This window comes from Dendroctonus ponderosae, unplaced genomic scaffold, assembly GCF_020466585.1.
Source record: "Dendroctonus ponderosae isolate FM_Combo_2020 unplaced genomic scaffold, Dpon_F_20191213v2 Dpon_F_20191213_1, whole genome shotgun sequence".
NCBI lineage: Eukaryota > Metazoa > Arthropoda > Insecta > Coleoptera > Curculionidae > Dendroctonus > Dendroctonus ponderosae.
In genome coordinates this window covers 63,070,596-63,087,425 of record NW_026017110.1, presented here as the reverse complement: position 1 = coordinate 63,087,425, position 16,830 = coordinate 63,070,596, and the positions used below count along the sequence as shown (strand labels likewise).

At 34.9% G+C, this 16,830-nt stretch overlaps 1 protein-coding gene across 5 annotated transcripts in view; it reads right to left on the bottom strand.

Moving 5' to 3' along the window:
• The window catches only part of LOC109540961 (hemicentin-1), a 103,061-nt gene that overhangs the window by 84,109 nt on the left and 2,122 nt on the right, over window positions 1–16,830 (bottom strand). For 3 of the 5 annotated variants that reach the window (XR_007280380.1, XM_019909547.2, XM_019909549.2), the window contains exon 2: window positions 6,727–6,779. Coding sequence is in view for 4 of the 5 variants with exons in the window: in XM_019909547.2 (XP_019765106.1) it covers window positions 6,727–6,775 (49 nt within the window). In the remaining variant the exon portion in view is untranslated. Of the gene's footprint in view, window positions 1–6,726; window positions 6,780–13,570; window positions 13,800–16,830 lie in introns of those variants that run through there. The other 2 variants (XM_019909548.2, XM_048661384.1) reach the window with 1 other exon arrangement.

The following is a 16,830-nucleotide window of genomic DNA, read 5'->3' as shown; positions in this document are numbered from 1 at the left end:
AATGAATGTCTAGTTTTTAGCTTTATCGATTTCAACCTGATTAAAAGTGTCTGAAAAGAGCTTATTATCGAGCGTTCGCGAAAATTCATTCTTCCACCAACCTACTTAAAGTTTATAAACTATATAGCATGGCCTCACTAATATAACTTTTATAGCCCACTCAAATAGTTGGATATGGATTTTCCAGTCCATTTTCTAATATATAAAGAAATTCAATCTTTGCAGACTTCCCCAGAGGGGATAAAAGACTAAAGTTCTATTAAATTTATTCGGTGGTTCTCTAAATTTATACCAAAATATTTAAGGTAACTGTCAAAGTTGATGCTTCTACATTATTATATATAATAGAAGGAAAAAAACATTAACACATTTTCCTACTATACAATAAATTGGGTTCTGATATTAAAACCAATCGGTTAACAACAACAGAAAGTTCTTGGGCAAATTGAATTATATCCAAACTGCCATCGTACGTGATTCAGAAAGTTACCACATGCACAGATTATATTTTTAATTTGGCCAAAAGTCTCTGTACGTGATGCTTTACCTAAACAAGGCCTTCTGATTTAATTAAAACTAATTTTTGTACTTTGACTGCGCTGACATCTGGCACACTATTGGAAAATTCGACCGGAAACTTCCCTTTCAAGACAGTTTTTTAAATAATCTTTTCATGTCCTCAACCTGTGATCGTTTGGCAATATACCGAAATAATAGACATTCTACTCAAAAACTAATTTTTATAATAGGGCACACTCTACTTATTTACTTTGTGATATTGAATATTCAAATTGTTTTCTATCCACCAAGCCGTAGCCAATCCATAAAAATTCTAACATTTTTTTCAAATCGTTATTCTGGGCAACATACAGCCAAATTGATAAGTGTAAAAATATTTTTCCAGTCGGTGCCGGAATATAAATTTTACATAGACATGCAGAATGGGTAATTGCCTTTGAGAGGGCACTTAAAATTCATCAGGTTAAATCCCTGTTATTTTAGGACAAGAAATGTATTAAAACGAGATTTTTAGGCAAACTGTGTACCATAGGCAGGCAAATTCTACGCTGCGACGTCTTACGAAAATAGAACAGAGACTCCATTTGCCAGCATACATAAAAAGTGAATAAATCTATGTATTGTAAAATTTGTTGCAGAACGTAAAAAAGCCTATAAATATGTTATTTGTTGTAAGATTGTATCGCGCGGTCTTACAATAAAATTTGTCAGCCATGCCTCAAAGCTTTATATTTTTGTATACGCCAAACCTTATTACAAAACGGTCAGTTACATCTCGTGATATGCATGCTCGTAACCTTTCTAATCAAAATAGAAATCTGTACATATTTTCTAAAATGGACTTTATTTATTTTATTGCCAAAGCTTGACTTTGCTACATCATCTTGCGTCATGTAAAATTTCATGTAGTTCAGCTATTACTGAGGAAAAGTGCTCTACAAACACTATAAAAGACAAAGATTTTAGAATACTTAAGTTATTGCCGAAATCAATAAATTATAAAATTTAGCATCAAGGTCCACTATAATAGCATTTGTTGGAAGCATGGGGACTGAGCTAAACCCGGTTCACTTTTAATAGAAACATTTTTCAATCATGCACTGAATTTTCACTCATACACTGGGTCTTGTCATCTTTCAAATCATCTCAAATATTACAAAGTAAACTGCAATGAATTTCAATCGGATTTTTTCGTCGCACTCTAAATAATCCAAGCGAATCAAACATCTAACTAAAACCCTTTATTGCCAACTTACAATTTGCTGAGCGTACTTTTATATCCCGAGAAAGGTGCAAGATCGCTTTCTGATGTCATTAGAATCGGGAAACAATGGAAATGAGACTACCTTCAAGTACAATAACATTGATTATTGTTTCCTTATAATACGTACAAATTTTATGAAAGATCGTTGGGGCTTTTACAGTTTCGAAAGACAATATACCTTTGCTAAAGCATGTTTTTTAAAGCAGTTGCTAGCTTAATAGAATATTTTCAATGGTATCTAAGTTGTTCGTTCAGGAAGCACAGCTCTTGTATGCCTTTCATTAATTACCGCTAATCTTCGGCAAGTGTTACAAACATTTTTTTTTGACACTGAGTTTCAGTTTCAAAAAATTCTCCTACAATCCTGATTTCTGCCAGGTTAGTAAATGTTAGCCTCAAAATTAATGCATCCAGACTATGCTTTCTCTTTCAAAGTAAAGCAAGTAGTAATTTGCAAATTTCAGCACCTTTAGGAGATGCTTGGCTCTAAAGATCCTGGAAGTTTAATAGAAATCAGACTATGAAGGCTTTCACGGCCGGTTAAATCACATTTAGGAATGTTTTCCGGGCTTTGAAGCAGTGGTCTATGGGAATTTCTTCCTGACGTTTCGTCCACAACTGCGGTGCACATTATCAAAGGCGATGAGGCAGTGGGCGAAGTGATCTCCCGTGCTTTCCTACTAAGATTGGTTCAACTGCTGGATTCCCCGTCGTATTTATGCAGCCCAGCCGTGTGTGCTCATGCGTGGGGGATGAGTGGGGGTTCAAATGCTTCGGCGCACACGCTGTTTGGCGCAAAACACGCTTCCAATCTGGATTGAGTACCGTAATTTCTTCTTTTCTGTTAAAGTTGTTTTGGTGTTTAAATATTTCGATGGCCTCTCTGATGAGTCTCGGGTAGTATCTTTCTGATTGGTGCAGAATGTCCACTTCGTCGAAGCGTATTTAATAGAAATCGCCAAGAATCCTGATTTTTACCAGCTTCCAGGGACAAACTATCCAAGTTATGCCAAATAAATCAATAGAAAGTATTGCAAAGCACAAATATGTCGTTGCTTTTAGATTTCAATCTATAATTCGGTTTCCAAGAGGTCAATATGTATGGTTTTAAGGATGAAGAGAGCATTTATTTCTCTGCGCTCGTTATCATTTGTCTCCAAAGTCATGCACTACTTGTAATAGTTTGAGGATATCACTTCAACTTATGATTTTCGCGATGATTTAAGTTTTTATGTGAATTTAAGGGCAAAGGAACAGCAATCAAGTGTTATGATATATGACTGAAACATTTCCTCTTTCCATACGCTTGTGGCCGTCCAATTGATAAAGTGGTTATAATTTCTTTGATATGACCGAGGTCTTTCCCGTGTGTGACAAATGTTGAATCATTACGGTCAGTTGGGTTAGCCAGAATAGATTTACATAATGCCATGAATATGGACAATAATCACTCAGAATTTGAGTGCGTTTCATTGTTAAGTGTGTTGCAAACTGAGCATAATTTACTGGTTCTAATGCTCGTAGTTCAAAGTCGTTCAACGACAAATAATCGTTATTCTTTATTCCGCCTAGTATAATATTTAAATGTATTTTTGTCTGCCCGTTAATCCTGACTGGATGGAGTATAAAGTAAATTAAAGTCTTCGGTCCCTCAAAAGCATTTGGTATGGATTGATAGCCATTTGGCCATAGGGTCAGAAATGGTTTCAGGGTATGCCTATTTGTGGATAGATAAGACAGGCCGAAATTAGATTTTTAGTCAGATAACCGAAAAGGCTACGCACGCTTCCCTTATAAAGGGTTTATTTACTTCTTGGCCGAAATATGTTTGGAAAATTGGCTAACCGAAACTATTTTGAACAGTGATTGCAAAAAGTCTCAGTAACAGAATCCCATCTACAATAAACAATCTACACCTCAAATATCTGGCCCTACAATAACGACCATCAACGTACAGTGGAAGGCCTGCAAAAAGGAGTTTAACCTTTTACCCATCTGACTAAAATATACCTTTGCAAAACGGAGCGAAGAAATCTGAAATGGAATTTTCAAAGATTCTGTATGGTACCGTTGAGCATTAACAATTCCACAATGTCAATTCTTTACCTCCGACTAAAACTTTCGCCTTTCATTACAAAACCAATATCCATTGTCTGGTTTCTTGTTAGCTAAACTTTGAAGAAAGTGCGAACAACCAACCAGATAAATTAAGTCAAACTTTTCACGACAACTTATACTGTGGGAGGAATCAAATCTCACTCTGCTAATTAATTGCGATACTGATTAATGTACGGCTTTATAAGAAAAATCGGATAACATCGAAAAAATTACGTAGATTAATGGCGGCAACTTTCTCGTCTATTTCCGAACTTGTAGATTGTAGAAACAGCTTTCATTAATCAAAATGGGCATTTGATTTCCTTTTATTGCGTTGGGGATTTTGCCAAAGGTTTAATTGGGATGGCATTCATGACGAATTGTTTTTTTATTAATCTGATTCGAGGATTAATAATAAAAGGCGTATAATTTTAATTTTCGTTTATTAGCCTCAAACTAAAACCGAAAGAAGAATAAAATGCAGCAAACAAAAATGAGAAATATCAACAACAGTTTACTTGGTTCAAAATCGATAGCTCAGGAAGTCTGTAATTTAATAAAAATCAATTTTGATACGACGTTAGTTTGGACAAACAATTTTGTTTTCAGTAATGCTATAGACGTCCAAAAGCTACGCGGAAATATGGTGCTATAATACTTGACCCTCGGAATAGCCTGAGCAACAAAGTTGGACGCTGACAATGATAATACGGGGGAATCACAGAGTGGAGAGAGCAAATAAATAGCAGCCTGGAAGGGCACTCGGTTAATAAAAGTTGGAAGCAAGATTAATAGTCACTTTTACTGCAAGAAGATGAATAAAATCCATCTTTAGAATGCGGCATGTGAGGTCAGAAGTTAAAATTAGATCTCTTGTAATAAACGTTTTTGGTCATATGACGACTATAATGATGTTAATTGAAGCAGCGAGAAGAAAAGAATCCGTGGAATAGGAATTAATTTAATAGCTTAACCACATAGTTTGCCAGGTTACCTGTGAGTCTTCAGTATTTTCAAACTGCATAAAATATCATGCCACAAACACCGATTGCACGCACGGACATAAGATCTCTGTTAGACAAGAAATAATTTGTTTAAAAACATCTTTATTTGGAGATTTTTAAACATGCGGGACCTTAAACCTGTCACAAAGTCAATAAAAATTAAAGTGCACCCCATAAACTTGTAAGCTGTTAGGTGTGTTCCAACATTAAGAAACCAAGTAATCCAAGCGAAAAAGACTTCTATACTATGTTGTTATATTGCCTCAAAGAAAGTCGCTTGAGGTGTACCCGGAATTTTAATTTCGCTTAATTTTTATCCTTTATATTACTTTTAACCCCAATTTTACAAACACAGACATCTATTAAACGGCAGCTGGTTTCTTGCAGAAAAATGAAATCAGCGTCAACTTAATTCAATTTAAAAAATGTGCATAGTGTTTAATTGATGATTGAATCTTAAAGAATGGCAATCACTCTATTGCTGCCTCAGTTTACAATAATTTACCCTAATTAATAATCCCAAATAAAGTCGGATCAAAACAGATGTAATCATGTGTTGAAAAAATTGCGCTCACTATATTGAAGTATTTTTGTTCTCTGCCTTTGCATGGGGTGGCTAAAAAGCGACATTTTCATCTTTTCGTTCACGGATTTCACAGAACATTAGCAAGCTGATATGGTGGTCCTTAACAGTTTGGTATCGGACTTTTAGTGGCACCTTGGGACAGTTAAAAGGTTTCCTTGTTTGCCTAAATTCCATTTTTAGGGGGAAGAAAATTGTTTTTATTCCTGTCTCTTATACGTGGCATGTGATAAAAAGCCATTTGAATATTTTAAGAAAATATGTAATATGTTCTTTGTTTTTTTTCCGGTGGTAAAATTGTTTATAGACTCAATAGAACAATATTTCGACACTCACCTTATGTGCAAGGAACATCTTATCTTTAACTGCTGTTTCACTAAGGGATGCAATTATAACAGGGTCTCACTAATTTTATATTGATTTTTGGACCATTTGTGCCAGGATTTCCACGGCGGTCAAGAACAATGAAAGTTTTGTCGGAAGAAAGGACAATCACGCGTTAATATAAACAATAGCTTGTTATTGAAAACCTGTTTATTAAAAATCCGGAAGCTTATTTAAGAAGTGTTTAAAGGCTTTACAGTTGAAATCAATGAAAGGTGTCCCCATGCGACTTTTAGTGGCATAAAAACGTTTAAAATTCATTGCTAAAGGAAAAATATTTATAGTAGATTTTAACCTTGAGGTGAACTATTTATGTTAATTTAACGTAAATTGTGTTGGTAATTGTTTACTCAGTTATAACATATTCTAAAGTTGTTTAAAACGCTGGAAAGGGAACATTCGCATTATTGAGTTCGCTTATTCCAGTCATTCTGCACTTGCCAAAACTTTAATTTGCTTTCACAAAAAATTGCGGAATATTACTTTACGAGCCCCATTTCCATTGGAAGTTTTAAAACTTTCCATGGCTACTTCCTGATTTTACGATTTGTTCTTTTTCTTTCGGCGATGGTGATTAAAGGAATAAAGGGTAAAATTTAGTTCAACGATATGTTTGTCGGTTATAATCATGCTTCTCCCCTAAATTCTGATCGTCAAAGCTAATATTTTGTTAATAAATGTTGACAAGCAAATACATCGTCAGCTATTATGAGCGCTGCTTATTGTAAGTAAACGTCCCAGGTGTTTGATTGTAATACATATCCGAATGTATTTAATTTAAAGCAAGTCAATTGGAAATTACACGGCATATGCCAACAATTGATGGCTGATTGATAGTTCAAACAACAATTGATGAAAAATGTACAAAAACTTACCTTTAAGTCTATTGGTGAACAACCATAAGAGTATTATGCGGCAATTCATTATTCTGAAACAAGAAATATTGTGATAACAGTAAACATAAAATCAAACATAAATTGGCAATAAAATATGTGTGCTGCTCATACATAAAATTAAATCTTAAAATGATTGTACCTATTTACCTACAGTGTTAATGGCAATCCACACATGTAGTATAAATTTACAATGGAAAAAATAGTTTAATGTATCTACACAAATAGAAGCTTGAATTCGATACAATGCTGGCGATTCTAATTTGTAAATAATGTAATTAATATGAAATTAAATAATGTTAGGGTGTTATATGTTCTTCATGAACAGGGAATTATTGGTATCAATAAAATCCGTTCAATTTCACGGTGATATAGGTCAATTGAAATTTTAATATGAAAATGCTTTTACTTAAATCTGCACCAACGGGAAAGCAATCACGTTCAATTTCAGCACTAACTTTGCCAAAATAATAAAATAATAGAGAGCTATAAATGGCTCGGAAGTCAATTTTGCCAGTCACTTGTTAGTATTTCATCAATAAAAACTACACGTTCGGCAATAAAATTTTTATTGAAACTTGAGCTGGATTCGATTATTTAAATGCCTCGGGTAAAATGAAAATCTCTCAGACTTTGTTTTCATGCTAAAGATAGCGTGAGATGTATTCAAAATCATGGAATTATCTGTAGTTGCTTTCAAGTTACTCGTTTCGAAAACAAAATTTGAATTTTCATTAAAACTTTTAATAAAGTATGCCGAAAAACTAGTTAGTATTCAGCAAGTTCTAAAAGATGCCAAATTACTGCACTACGAGTATACCCTTATTGAGGCCAGCTAATGTTAATTCAATTTAGAAGTAGGTAGGTACCTGCTGAACACTAGCATGATTTATTCCAAACCTCCAAAACAGAAATTTGTAAAATGCAAATTCATATTACACTCTATTGGTCGAGAACTAAATATATGTACCAATTGCTATCGATATAAAGATTTACAGAACTTTGAAGAATTATCAACAATCAAACGTTTACCCACAAGTTCTTTGTTATATGGAAATCCCCTACATTTTACCTATAAAATGCCAAAAGAAGGATTTCCTTTGCCGGTGTGTTTTAAGTATTAAATGCTCCTGAAGCAATTGAGGAGAAATTCGCCAATGCCTCAAAGAATAATTAGAGAAAATACATTTTTATTAACGACATCCAAATGGGCTTTAAATGATGTGAATTTTTGCGCGGTATTTAAGCAGGCAGTAAATGAAGGAGATCAAAGAAACCCATATTTAATGTGATTTACTCCAAATTCTCTTCAGGCACCAACCTCCAGTGCTCCTTAAATTTATTCTTTCATCAGTAAAAATCCTTAGAAACAAATTTGCTCATTCTTCTTATCTATCTATCTTATCTAAGAGATGATCTAAGATTGCACTAAGAATCAGTTCAATTACTCTTAACAAAACAATGGAACATTTCCAGCTTTATTTACTGCCAATACAGTGAAATTTCTAGCTACAACATAGACTGGTTACTTCTGAAAAATATTTATCAAAATTGAAAAATAAATTGTCTGTCGTAGCAGATGAAATATAGTTAAAAAAACTTGTGACTTTTGAGATGCTGAATGTCTTCGTAGTCGGTTTTTATGGGGGTTTTAAACGAGAAAAGCAATTCTCTGTGATGCTTCCAAGGCCACTAGAGAGGAAATGTTTTAAGAAACATTGAAAATAACGATGTGGTTGAAAGCGGGCATTTATTGTTTTCGCGGTTTAAAAAAGCTGTGAAGTTCCTATGCCAAGGGAACATTTAACAATGCGATAAATCGCTCACCAGGATAGTGGAAATTAAACTTTTGAATAATTTTCTGAACGGTTTTGAAAAGATAACCCGCACACATTTTGTCACTGCCAAGCTTTATGATTCTAAGCGATATAGAAGACGTCTTGCCCCGTTAACTGCGACGCTATGTCGAAAGCGTCCTTAGATTATCTTCTGGAAAATTACGTAGCAAAGTGCTATTCATTTATCTTAAAAACCGCTCACAAAACAAATAGGCTACCGATCTTTCTTTACGATTCATTTCATTTAAATGTATGGGAGTTGGGTAATAATTGTCGAATGCAAAAGAGAATTGAAAGCACGCAAAACATATATCTATATAGTGAGATCGAACTTGGCAAAAGTTCTAAGAGCCAATCGCATGTGACGCTATGTAAGCACAGCTTCTCAGCTTGAATGTTGCAGCGTAAAAGCTTCCGTTATAACTTGGCCAACTTTCTTTAGTAATGGTCTGCATCAATATTGCATACAATTTAGAGAATCTGATTCAGCATACATGTTGAAGTCGGCATTCTATTTGCCTCAACAGAGCCCATTCGGAGTACCCGTTTGAATAACACTTTGGGTTTAATAGTGCTATAATATGCAGTAACATCTCAAATTCAGATATTTAACATCTTATAGATATGCCGATGCTAAGAACTCACGTAGGGGCACTCGAAATACTTTGTTAAAATTAATTAAATTTTATCAAAAGAGATGAACTTTCGAGGCCATTCCTTGAAGCTAATGGGTTTTTCGGGTTTTAGGTCATCGTTCGGTAGAATTTATTCCTGACGTTTCGCAAGTAGGAGTAGCTTGCATCTTCAGAAGTGGTTTGCGTGAACGCCTACACTGTGCCGATGCGATTCCTCGCGCGCAGTCCCATAAATACGGACTGCCCCCGGGAATCGCATTGAAACAGTGTAAGCGTTCAACGAAACCACTTCTGAAGATGCAAGCCACTCGTGCTTGCGAAACGTCAGAAAGAAATTCTACCGAACGACGGTCTAAAAACCCGAAAACCCCAATAATTAAATTTGCTCTGCATTTTTAAAATGTTTTCAAATAATGCTCATGGCATAAGAGCTCTCTGTAGCCATACCCTTAGCGTTGAAGACCTATTTGCTAAAATGTTTATAAATTATCCCGAAAAAAGCGCTACACTGGCTCGTGATGATTGCGTTCTTTTCCGAGTAATTAATTTCGGTATTCAAAGCATTTATAATTTTTTTCCTGGTTTTACGTTACGTGATCCATGTAAAAGCCTCTTGTAAAATTAAGGTTCTTTGCCACGAAAAGTCTGTTTGTGATATACAAATGTATGAAAGAAAAATGTTAATAAGAAAGCTTCCAATCTGAAAATTCATGGGAATATCAGCATAAAGATCTTGTGCAAAGTTGACATTATGATAATAAATACCTTGAGAGAATGCAGAGTAAAAGGTGCAACGTGTTGCTTCTTTAATTAATTTTTATCACGAAATGAAATGGAGATAAATTGCTCCCCGAGAAGAAATATAATTAAGGTTCTCCCAAAAACAATCATTACTCCCACACCACCGGAATAAATTTCTACCAAATTTAAATTCGTACCGGTTGCACTAATATTAAAAATCGTTTTTCCTTTCTATGCGATTGTTTCCGATGTCATGCATAGTTCTGATATATTGATGTCATAAAAACGCCAAGAATGGCTTTTTCTGTCACCATACCTCGCAAGCTTACATGCCGAAGAAGGCAGAAATATATACGGATATAAAACCAAATTAGGTTCGAAAGTTAAGGTTTTTGATGATTCAGTGCAAAGCGTTTTGTACAATTTGCCTTTCAAACTTCTGCAAACTTGCGAACTTTGAACAATAACACAATACGAGACCGAAAGAGCAGACACGGCAGTCATTTATTTTTCAATCTATGGGCTCTAGAATTATAGAATAATTAAGAATCAAACTTTGAGCACAAACTGTTGTTAGCGGGCGAACTGTGACTATTATAGTAAAATTATAATGGGTGGAGCTTGATAACTTTGTATCTGCTAATTATATTAAAAATACCTTCCTGCAGCTGGTGAATGTGAGAGACTTATATTCTATCAATATAATTAAAGTCAACCGTTAAAAGTTAATCGCTAAACACTTTTAAAAATTGCTGGATCAAATTATGGTTTTAAATCAGGATAAAAGAGCTCCCATTCGAATTGAAAAGATTTGTTACGCGACATCCGGCTTAACCGAAAAAAGGTTTTGTTTAAATGAACGCAGCCCGAAATCTCTTTAATGAAAATTCGCCAAAAGAAGTCCATTTATTTTTAAAATTGTCGCTGCCTTTAGATACTGGGTAGTATAATCCCTCAATAATGGCTAGAACATAAAGAGGGGTCCTTGATGAGAAATAAAATGGTTTCATTGCGTCCCCTTTAAATGTATTTAAATTGATTCATATTGCGCATAACAATTATTGAACTGTAATCGCATTTTCGAGAAGTTCTAAAACTAATAAAATTCCCACCTCTCCAAACTCTGAGGTTCTGCTTCAAATCTCCTGTAAAGACATTTGATACTTTTATTTCTACAAATGCCTGTTTTATGTTCTAGATCCCACAAGGAAAAAAGAATGGAATATAAAACACCTTGGAGAATAAAAGTCGCAGTAAATTTATTTCCTTCACAGTCAACATATTGGAAAAGAAAGTGTTCTGTTTTGAATTCCGATAATAATCTGACTTTTCAGACCATATTAAGAGTTAAGCTTTCGTGGCCATTGACTCAGAATCAAATTAAGCGATATTCGGAAATGAATGGGTGGCAACCTATTTAAAATTTAATACAGCGGCCAAATATGTACGATCTATGTGAAATCCACTTCTAGACAAGAAAAAAAGATTCTTAAGGTCCACTTATAAATTCTAATCCGGACATCAGTATTCAACGTACACGCTTATTTATCATACGTCGCAAGATGCTCTCCATGGATCAGCACTAGAAAAACGGTCCGAAGAAAGGCAACACACCTAAGTGGCAAATAAAAATGATCTCGGACCTGCTGGAAAAATAACAACTTATTTCAAATGGCTCCCGCGTCGAGGCGAAGAAAAGCGATTAACTTTATATTTATATGTAATTAGTTTTGAAACTAGCAAGTTTCTTCTGGTCTAACATTTACATTTGTGACGGTGATCCAATCCGATTATGGATATTTCCTTAGTTAATTAGTATAGAATTTAGTAATGCCATTCTCAAAAACATTCACAGAATTAAATTCCGAAAGGGAGAAATTCTTGAAACAAGTTTTTCACATCAGAGTTTGAAAGTATAGCTTCTATACATTCCTATGTATTCCTTGTCTCTTTCCGATGAAAATGATGTAGAATTCGAGGTATTTTAAGAAACTTGATTTTTGTTTTAAATCGATCTCTTTGTGCCCGCTTATGAAATTTTCGACCAAAAATCAAAATTTTGCAACCGTGCTTCAATTCCCGTGTCTGTCAAGTCGACGCCGATTCAAAATATGCCTCTTATTAATATTAATAGCAATGTATACATATACATTTTGCATACATATGAAATGATCCTACATTCTACCCAGAATCCCAAATTAATTATATCTCAGATCACTTTGCGTCTATCTGCATTCCATCAAGTCTCACAGTCAGATGCCAATGCACTGCAAAATCACCATGGATTGTATAATTGAGGCAGAATATTATCTTAGATTTAGCAAATTCAAATGGTTCTCTTTGTACCACAAAAGAGGCTGAAAATAGCATGATTAGGAGAAGCATTTGCTATTCCAAAGACATAAACATCCGCAAGTAGAAACGTCTGATTGTCTACCGCTTTCAAATAAACAGGGAAAAAGATTAGAGCAAGATGCTTTCACGTAAGTGGGTCAGCTAAAGCGATTATTTCTACAATTTTTCCCAGAAGCCCATCTAAACCTATAAAGATGAAGCTGTAAGGGTTTCTAAACGAAAACATTGCAACTGCACCAAAATCGTTCTTAGATAGGCGAGTTTTCTCGAAGAATACAATTTTGATTTTTAATTTACTTAGCATGTCAATAAAACAAGGCTTCAAGATATTAGATACTCGCCATGCCATTAGGAATATTAATAGAATCAGTGAATATTCTTTCTAGTTTCCGATTGGATGGTCACATATTGACAATATGTGAACCGTTCGCAGCTGACCTCAAAGTCGTCAAATAATTCGTTTTCTAGACAACCAACGACCGAAAAACTGAACAGATTTCGTAGGGACCAAGTTGCTTTTGTGCATTTATTGCATACCTTTTATTATTGCTTTTCTCCGATTCGATTTGGGACCGCGTATAATAAAAAAATGTAAAAAAATACAAATAAGAAAAGCTTTTGTTGGCTAGCCATCTACTAGTAAACACAGTTGATTCAGATTGTCCCGATAAATAGGAATGAGCAAAAATATTTAAGAAATGCTTGATTAATAACGAAGTTGAACATATTTTCTTAATTTAAGCTAGTTAGTTCCCAAAACAGCCTCATGTTTCTGCAGCGTCTAACGCTGAGGTAATAAACGTGTATAATTAATTTTAAACACCTTTGTTATTATTTAAAATTAAAATTAATCAGTGGTAACTTAAACGACTATTTGAATGAGCATCTAAAGTCTGATAAACTGCTCAAGTAAACCTGAAGCAAAACTTGGCTTAAATGGGAATAAAAAGACCTTAGGAATAAACGCAATGTTTAATGTCTTCCACTTTTTCAGGCTCAAAAAGTGGGATCAAACGTGAATGGGCTCAATGTCACAATGACTCTATGAGTGCTTTTCATTAATGCCATTAGCTTACAGGAAATGGAGGAAATGTGTATGCATTTCTGAGCTGTACAAAATCGCAGTCCTATTCACCTAATTGCATGGCAAATCATTTAGACAACTTAGCTTAGTTGGTCATTATCTAAGCCGAAAGCCGTTCCATGAAATATGCATACGGATATGGCTTTAAACTACTAATTAAGATTGATACATACTTATTGAGCTTCGCCACTTTTAGCAAACTATCACCAATATGAAAACAAAACAAATAACAATAGCAGGGAAACCTGGAACAAAATCACAAACTGGCTTTCTCCCAAACACAATAGATCGTTTTATGATGGGACCATCCGCAAAACTTTCAGCCTGCAGTAAACACGTTGTGATACTCCGGTTAGTTGAAACGCAGGCTACTTCACGGCCTGGAAGTTGTACAAATACTAACTTCGCGAGAGCCGCGCGGAACTCCAGAGTTCTCCCATATTGGGAGTTTGCTTGCCGCCAGTCTATGTCGTCCGAGCAACTCTATATTCCTACGAGGAGCTCAAGTTTAGTCCTGCAGAATAAGATGAAATTTCAAACTGCTCATTAGTGAATATTCTGATTAATTCAATGTATAATGTTCGTCTAAACTTCAGTGGCAAAATTTACTCAAATTATTTCCATTTCAGCAAGTTGCGCTTCTACCACTCGAAGTACAATAGTTTCGTACTGCTTTAGTTGCAGAATTGTGCACAGAAAGTTTAAATATGACAACAATTCCATGTTCGAAAACTCGATTAGCCACTTTTCTCGAAAGGATTTCCTGTAGCAGAAAATAACTGCAGCTGTTAATTAACGGGCTAGATGAAGTGTGAAATAGAGCTGAAGAATTTCGGCCGTGCATTAAATGGAAAATAAAGGAATAATTGTCACCCTAAAATAATGGTGACTATTAAAAGTGCCAGGCCTGCGGACAACCGGTATTATAAATCTTTTTCTCTGCCAAGTCCCAACAATAAGCCAGGATATAATAAAACTTTTTTGCATCTATATCACCGTAAACTGAGCAGATATTTAGGGAGATTGTCGTAAATGTCTGGTGCATTAAAAATCTGGGACACTTTGGACCGTTAACCGACAAACATTTTCTTTCTTATAACGTGTGCGCGATATGGCTGGCCTGTACGGGATAACTTTTTAATGGATATATAAACCATTCTATACCGCAACAGCTTTTGCATTAAATGCTATTCAAACTCTGAGCTTCTACGGATTTTCAACAGTTAAATATAGATGGTAATATACTTAAGGTGTTTTTATTGATTTCCTCACTGTTTCATTCATTCCTTTATGTACGAGGCACTTCCGGGAAAACAAATCAACTTAAAGAGTTTATTTGAGATTTTACATTACCCAGTACAATTCCCTTTGAGACCTGCAGAATTACAGAAAGTAATTATGTATATATTCATCGAAACAAAACTTTCCATCTTCGCATTCGAAGTAGGAATTAAAAAGGAAACATTTTAGTACGCTTTGCCTGCAGTTAGAAGTTCAAAATTAAAAGGTGCAAACTTTCAAGTGCTCCTTGAAGTTTGCGCTGTTTGTCTCTCAAATAAACAAGCCATCTAAACTTTCAACCAAGTAGAATTTGAAACTGGTGAGTTCTTCGGGCTTTCCGGCGCCGTGGAAAATACTTTTTCCTGACGTTTTGCAATCACGACGGGCTTGCATCCTCAGAGGTGTTTCGCTCGAAAGCCTTGAAGATGAAAATAGACTTTAAGAACGGAGTTTGTTCCAAAAATATAAAAGTTTAGCACGCGTCGTTCTTAATTTACAAATGGTTTAAAAGTGATTTTACGTAAATCCTCTCCAAACAAGCACAACCAGAGAAATATGCCAGGATATAAAGATGAATTTAACTATGAACAAGAATAACTGAAAGCACTTGTCTGTGAAATTAAAAAGCCCCAGCGTAATTAATTAGGCGCTTCAAAACACAAGGTGTTTAATGAGATCCCATTAACAGTCGGTAATTGCGGCAAAATAAAAATGTTTTCGTATGACATAAAACATTTTTTACTCAACTATGAAATGGCGTAAAATGGCGAAAGTCGGTGTAAAGTGTCATCCCCGGGGAAAATGGATATTAATTATGAAAGATAACCGCCAAAGCGGAAAAAAATGAACACGTTTCCGAAACTGAAAAAAAGATTGTGGAAATGGAAACCGTATATCATCTTTTGATAATACTAACGATGCGACAACTGCTTTTGTTTCCCAGTTAAAAAATAAGCATGCAGACGTCACACGCAAATCAATACCTACTGGCTATTTTCCTTTTTATTTCGGACCCAAATTGATATTCCATTCATCCGAATCATTAATTTCCAATCTACAGCGGGAAGAAGTTTAAACATTTAGCTCATATCCCAAACTTAAGCTCAATATATAACATATAGGTAGCAGTGGCGGCGCAAGGGGTGGTCAAAATTTGTCTCGCCCAAGCCTTTTAATAACGATATAAATAAGTACGAATTAAAAAAATCAGTTCCAATTCGGCAATAATGATAGTGAACGTGAAAACATTCCGAGTTAATACTTAACTTAAAACGTAAACTTAACATTAATAAATTATTTTCTGATCCAAWWATGGGTACCTACTTGTTTCCTGCTARSAYAAGAGCCAAAGATGTTCAYATAARGGAAAAAGAAGAATTGATTTGGCTCTATCGCTACATRAACTTTYAAGAMGGAAAACYGCAAAAGMMRMGTCGAGCGARTTTTCATCGAAAAAATTTTCATTTTTCAAAAAATCSACCYCCACTCTTGGAAAAATTTCGGCCAAAAATCAAAATTTCACATGCATGTTTTTTGGGCTCAATCGATTCCTTTCGACGTCAGAAAGTCACAAATATGCATTTATGTGTTATGTGGGTCAATAATAACGAAGAAATCGTCGGTGGAAGATCGTGAACTCTGAAAAATCGCTTAAAATGTGCCGAAAATGTCTATTATTTCGGATCTGAAACTTCTAGCATGTTTTTCAATGATTTCGATGCATTCCTCGCGCCCGTGAGCTGAAAATGAGGTAAAATTGGAGACATTTTGAAAAAATTTTAATTTTTTCAAAAAATCGACCCCCACCCTAAGAAAAATTTCAGCCAAAAATCAAAATTTCACATGCGTGTTTTTGGAGCTCAATCGATTACTTTCGACGTAAGAAAGTCACCAATATGCATTTATAAAGTGTTTGGGTTAATAATAAGGAAGAAATCGTCGGTTGAAGATCGCGAAAGCTCAAAAACGCCTAAAATGTGCCGAGAATGTCTATTATTTCGAATCTGAAACTTCTAGCATCTTTTTCAACGAGTTCGATGCCTTCCTCGCGCATGCGAGCTGAAAATGGGGTAAAATTGGAGATATTTTGAGCAAAATTAAATTTTTTCAAAAAATCGACCCCCACCCTAGGAAAAATTTCGACCAAAAATCA